Here is a 5,377-nt window from a genome sequence, read left to right as displayed (position 1 = left end):
AAGTATACCAAATGGATGTACAGAGTACTTTCCTTAATGGAAAACTTCAAGAGGAAGTTTATGTTAAACAACCTCCAGGGTTTCTTGACCCTAAGTATCCAAACCATGTCTATCGCTTGGATAAAGCTCTTTAAGGGTTAAAACAGGCCCCTCGTGCCTGGAATGGTACCCTCTGCTCATTTCTCATCTATGAGAAATTTTTCCGTGGAAAGATTGACCAAATCTTATTTGTTAGGAAAGTTAAAGGTCATATCATTCTAGTCCAAATTTATGTCGATGATATTATATTTGGTTCCACTAATCCCTCTTTATGTTTTCGATTCGCTGATCGCATGAAGAAAGAATATCAGATGAGCATGATTGGAGAACTAACATTCTTTTTAGGTCTTCAGATCAAACAATCATATAAAGGTATCTTTATCAGTCAAAGTAAGTATGTTCGTGACATGCTGAAGAAGTTTGATCTATCCAATAGTTCATCTATGAAAACTCAATGGCTCCTCCACTCTCTCTTAACAAGGATCCAAATGAAAAGCCTTTAAACATAACTGTTTACAGAGGAATGACCGGTTCCCAGCTGTATCTCACAACTAGTCAACTAGATATCATGTATTCTACTTGCTTATGTGCACGATATCAATATGAAACTAAGGAATCCCATCTGATTGCTGTAAAATGCATCTTCAGATATCTTAAGGGAACTTCTAACTTGGGTCTCTGGTACCCTAAGGGTTCAGGCTTTGACCTAATATGTTATTCGGATAGTGATTTTGAAAGTTGCAAAATTAACAGGAAAAGCACCACTGGAGGCTGTCAGCTTTTAGGTGGAAAGTTGGTGAGCTGGACAAGTAAGAAGCATAACTCAATGTCGACATCAATCGCTGAAACTGAATATGTAGCCGCTGGTAGCTGTTGTGCCCAAATTCTTTGGATGAAAAACTAGTTGCTGGACTACGATCTTCAGTTTTCAAAAATCCCTATCTATTGTGATAGCACTAGTGCTATTGCTATTGCAAATAATCCTGTACATCACTCTAAGACCAAACATATAGAGATCTGATATCATTTTATCAGAGATCATGTTATGAATGGTGATATTGGACTTCACTTTGTTCCAACTGATTATCAACTCACTGACCTTTTCACCAAGCCTCTTGATGAGACAAGATTTAACATCTTGATCAACGAATGCTAAACGCTGAAGAATAATTCTCTTCATCTATAACATCAATTAGTAAGTGAAATGATTCAGTGCTCTATCTCTGTCACTGAACTCTTGAGTAAATGTATCTATTCTCTTTAAGGTATGATTACTTATCCCTTTTCTTAAAAACTTAAAACTATCACTGAAGCTTTACTTCTTTAGTGATAAAATCGTTTTTAAAAGTTTATTTCAGTGATCCTTGTATTCACTGAACATTTTTGTAAGTATGTCTCTCTTATACTTATCTTTTCTTAAAAATCAAAATGATCACTGAACCTTTCCTATTTAGTGATTCAAATGTTTTTAAAAGTCAGCTCCAGTGATTCTCTTATCACTAACACTGAAGTCTTAAAACTATCACTGAAATCTTTCTCTCTTCAGTGATCAAAATGTTTTAAAAGTTATATTCAGTGATTCTTCTAACACTAAATGACTCTTCTTTTCTTAAAAACCTTTTCGTTTTAAAAGAAATAGTTAATGAACCGTCTTTATGATGACATTCTCTGTTTACAAGGCTTTGGGACGCGCAAAAAGGTATGTCATACGCGACCTTATTTAATGCCATCCAATCATGGATGAGAATGTGCCTTCTTTTTCATCATGGCCTTTTCCCTCAACCGTCGTCTTTTTCTCTCTCTTATCCCGTTTTTCTCTTCTCCTACCTATAAATAAGAGACTTCTCTCTCACATTTTTCTTTACGCTTTCAAAATTCTAGACGAACCTCTGTCATTTTGCAAGCAAGAATAACCTTCAACAATTTCTTTTTTGACCTTCTTCATCTCAAACAAACTAAGGTCGACACATTCTTTCATTTCTTATCCTTCTTTTCTTTTATCCCCTCTAACAAATCATTCTACGAGGAAACGGCTAACTTCCTCAAACAGTTGTCTCTTGGTTTTGCTCTTAATCATGAACCCATGATGGTTAAAGAAGTTGTTCAGCAGTTCTGGTTCACTGCTGAAGTGGTGGAACTTGAAGACAAGAATGATCACCAAGTGGAGAAAATCACCTTCACGTTCAACCGTATGACCGTGAATTTAGGAGTCGCCACCATGAGGACAACTCTTCGCCTCCCCAAGGGCCCCTTCGACAGCGAGCTCTCCACTTCCGAGATCATCCAATGTCTCGATGCCATTGGCTACCAATGGCCAATGAAGAAGGACTCAAATGATCCCATTAAGTCCTTGTCAAAGATTGAGAAAAACAGGATGTTAGCAATCTGGCAATACCTGTTCTCTCATTTTATCCAGTCTATGGGTGGAAAGACTGGAGGACAAGACCATGCCTCCAGAGTCGCCTTGACGATTGGAGTATATGCGATTCAGCGTCGTAATATAAATATGTTGCGGTTATTTTCGATTACCTAGTGCAAAAGCTGAACAAGCGCCAGCGAGAAAAGGTGGTACCATACACCAGGTTCCACTCCATGGTTTTTGGAAAGATATTTGCAGAAAAATATTCCAAGGAAGGAAACCTCCAAGTGTGTAGGCTTGGATCTAGGATTCTGGATCACAAGCTTAGGGAAGGAGACGTTGCACTTTCTTCCATAGTGCCCTTTTCTCCCTCTTCTCCCCAGGTGGTGAAGACAAAGAAAAACTCCCTTGCGTCTAGCCTAACCACCAAAACCTCTTCAAAACGACCTTTTCAACCAACTCTTGGTTCTCCTCTGAGAGCCAAGAAGGCCAAAAAGGGGATAGCCACATCTCTGGCTGAGACCTCTCGAAAGGTTTCAGCTATTGAAACTAGCCTTAACCCCGAGGCACCTTCAGATACCCTCTCTAGCTCTTCAGTGATCCCTACAAACACTGACGTATCAGTCGTACCTACCCCAACCGCCTCAGTGACCCAAATCACTGAAGGTGTGAATATTAGCGCCGCCACCGCTAACCACCCACTAGTCTTCTTAGCCGTCTTCTCTTCTCCTCCTTCTTTGGTCGCTACACGTGTTTATGACTCATCAGCGAATGGCCTCCCTGATGATGAAACACACACCACTGGACCTGAGGTTGCTCCTTTCGAGGCTCCTTAGCATACAGATGCTCATCCTCTCGAGAGCATCATTGAGCAAGCCAGTGTCAATCCTTTGGATGTCACTGATGGCCCCTCAGGTATTCCATCTTCCTACCCCTTCAGTTCTTCTAACCCCGAGCTTCTATCTGCTCACTCTCCATCTCTTTTAGGCCCTTCTGCGTCTCAGGGTATGGACGAAGAAGAAGACGATTACGACGAAGAAGAGGACTACGAAGAAGACTATGAAGATTATGACATGGCTTCTGATGTCAAGCTTCTCCTCCCAGCCGTTGATACCGTCTTCTGCAAAATGTCTGAAGTACATCGAGATATGCCTCACAAGGCAGATATTGATGCGGACCTTTCAGCTGTCAAAGCTAATGTTCAAGAAGTTAGGAATCATCTCTCGACTCTTCATGAGGCTGTTCGAGCCAACGCTGAAGCCATCGCTGTTCTATCCAGCAGGGCTGATGACGCTCAGGCTCAGTCTCTCTAGTAGATAGAGCTTCTGCAGCAGATCCTGGATGCTGTCCATCAACCAGCACCAGTGATCCCACCCTCTTTCACCGCTGATGACCGCGCTTAGCTCAATGAGATGCGCAAAGCAACGACAACTCTAGCCAGCGCTCTGTCATGGCTAGAGGAGATGATGGTTCTCCAGCATCAACGTATGGACAAACTATCTGGCCTATACTCTCAAGTCTTAGGCAGAGAGGGGGAGATGAAGTCCAACGCTGCTTGACCATTTACTGCTCCAGTAATCCATGACGCTGAAGCTGAAGCCGAGTTTTCCCAAGCAATCCCAACCTCCGGTGAAACTGTTACAGCTGAGGAAGTTGATGCCATCCCTCGGGATGATGACTTTCCCATCACCTCTACACCTGTTGCTGGTGGTGATGATGACGAAGAAGATGATGATGAAGATGACGAACCTGATCTTCCAGACTCTGGCAGTGACCTTGATGGTGATGATGACGACGATAATGAAGATGATTTCACCATTCAGTATCAACATCCAACAACCGCCACCAAAGGAGTCGTCCTTAGGGATTCTGCATCCCCGGGGGAGCAAAGGGAGGAAGAGTCCTCTCCATCAAAGAACCAGGACCCTAAGTCAAAAGGCAAAGGTGTCGTTGAAGAAGGGAACCTGAAGGTACTTTTCAAAAACCCTCAACCTTTATTTGAAGACTCTACCTCTCAGGTACTTGTCACTTCATTATATCAACTTCATATCCCTTCTACTACCTGCGGTCGACTGGAGTAGGTCCCTGAAAACCCTGTCTCCAGTACTCCTACCGAATAGTAGATGGCTCAGTTTAAGGAGTCTCGACCAAACTAGAGTAAAAATCCCTCTTCATACCTCTATTCGTGGTGAGTTTGACTTCCTTTCTGAAGCTGAAAGACTCGAGGCTATAAAGGCTGAAGAAGAGCTAGAGCTTCAGAAGAAGCAGACTGAAGACAACCTAAAGCTGGCCAAGTCACTAGCTGAAAAGATTCTTCCAAAGAGGCTATGTCCGGTAACAACGTCATCAGTCAACACTCTGTCCGGTAACTACCTCACCGGTCAATACTCTGAAATACTATAACAAAGTCGAACAATGCTTTATCGTTGAACATCCTCACCGGATAAGGCATGAACGATAAACTCCAATCCGGTCAACACTTAGAAGTCCCAAACACTAAACTGTTTGACTCTTTGGGCGATAAAATACATAAACCGAACAACCCTTGTACGATAAGGGTCTTCACCGGTCAAGGCATGACCGGTAAGGGTGTTGATCCTCTCTCTCAGTAATTTGATGATAATCTCTTTTTCCTTCCACGTTGTATTTGTGTTTCTGTATTTTCAGTTCTAGTGATCATCACTAAGTATGTTCAGTGATCGCTGAAGAACTTGCATTGTAAATTCATTAGAGACAACAATACTTCAAGAAGACAACACTCACACCAAAGAATCTTCAGCGAACGTCAAAGACTGAAACTAAAGATTAGAGACTGGCAAGTACGTGATCTAAAGTGGTATTCAGTGATTACAAGCCTGACTACATATGTGTGAAGACTGCTCTAGCTTCAGCGAATGATGATGAGACCTCCAGGTCATTCTAGCATTCATCGATCAAAGGAAGCTTGCTTAGCACGATTGTAGTTGTCTTGTCCTTATG

The 5,377-nt window shown here is 42.0% G+C and overlaps 1 protein-coding gene across 1 annotated transcript; it reads left to right on the top strand.

Annotated features, from left to right (window-relative positions):
• Window positions 1-3,810: 3,810 nt before the first annotated feature.
• Window positions 3,811-4,368, top strand: LOC112503746 (trigger factor-like; the record flags this gene model as incomplete). The annotated part of the gene is made up of 2 exons (XM_025107741.1): window positions 3,811-3,883; window positions 3,974-4,368. Coding segments are annotated over exons 1-2 (468 nt in total), but the record flags the coding sequence as incomplete, so codon positions are not given.
• Between the last annotated feature and the right edge of the window lie 1,009 nt (window positions 4,369-5,377).

This window comes from Cynara cardunculus, unplaced genomic scaffold (genome assembly GCF_001531365.2).
Source record: "Cynara cardunculus var. scolymus isolate 2C unplaced genomic scaffold, CcrdV1 Un_Scaffold_3709, whole genome shotgun sequence".
Taxonomy (NCBI): Eukaryota; Viridiplantae; Streptophyta; class Magnoliopsida; order Asterales; family Asteraceae; genus Cynara; species Cynara cardunculus.
This window is presented reverse-complemented; position numbering and strand designations above follow the sequence as displayed.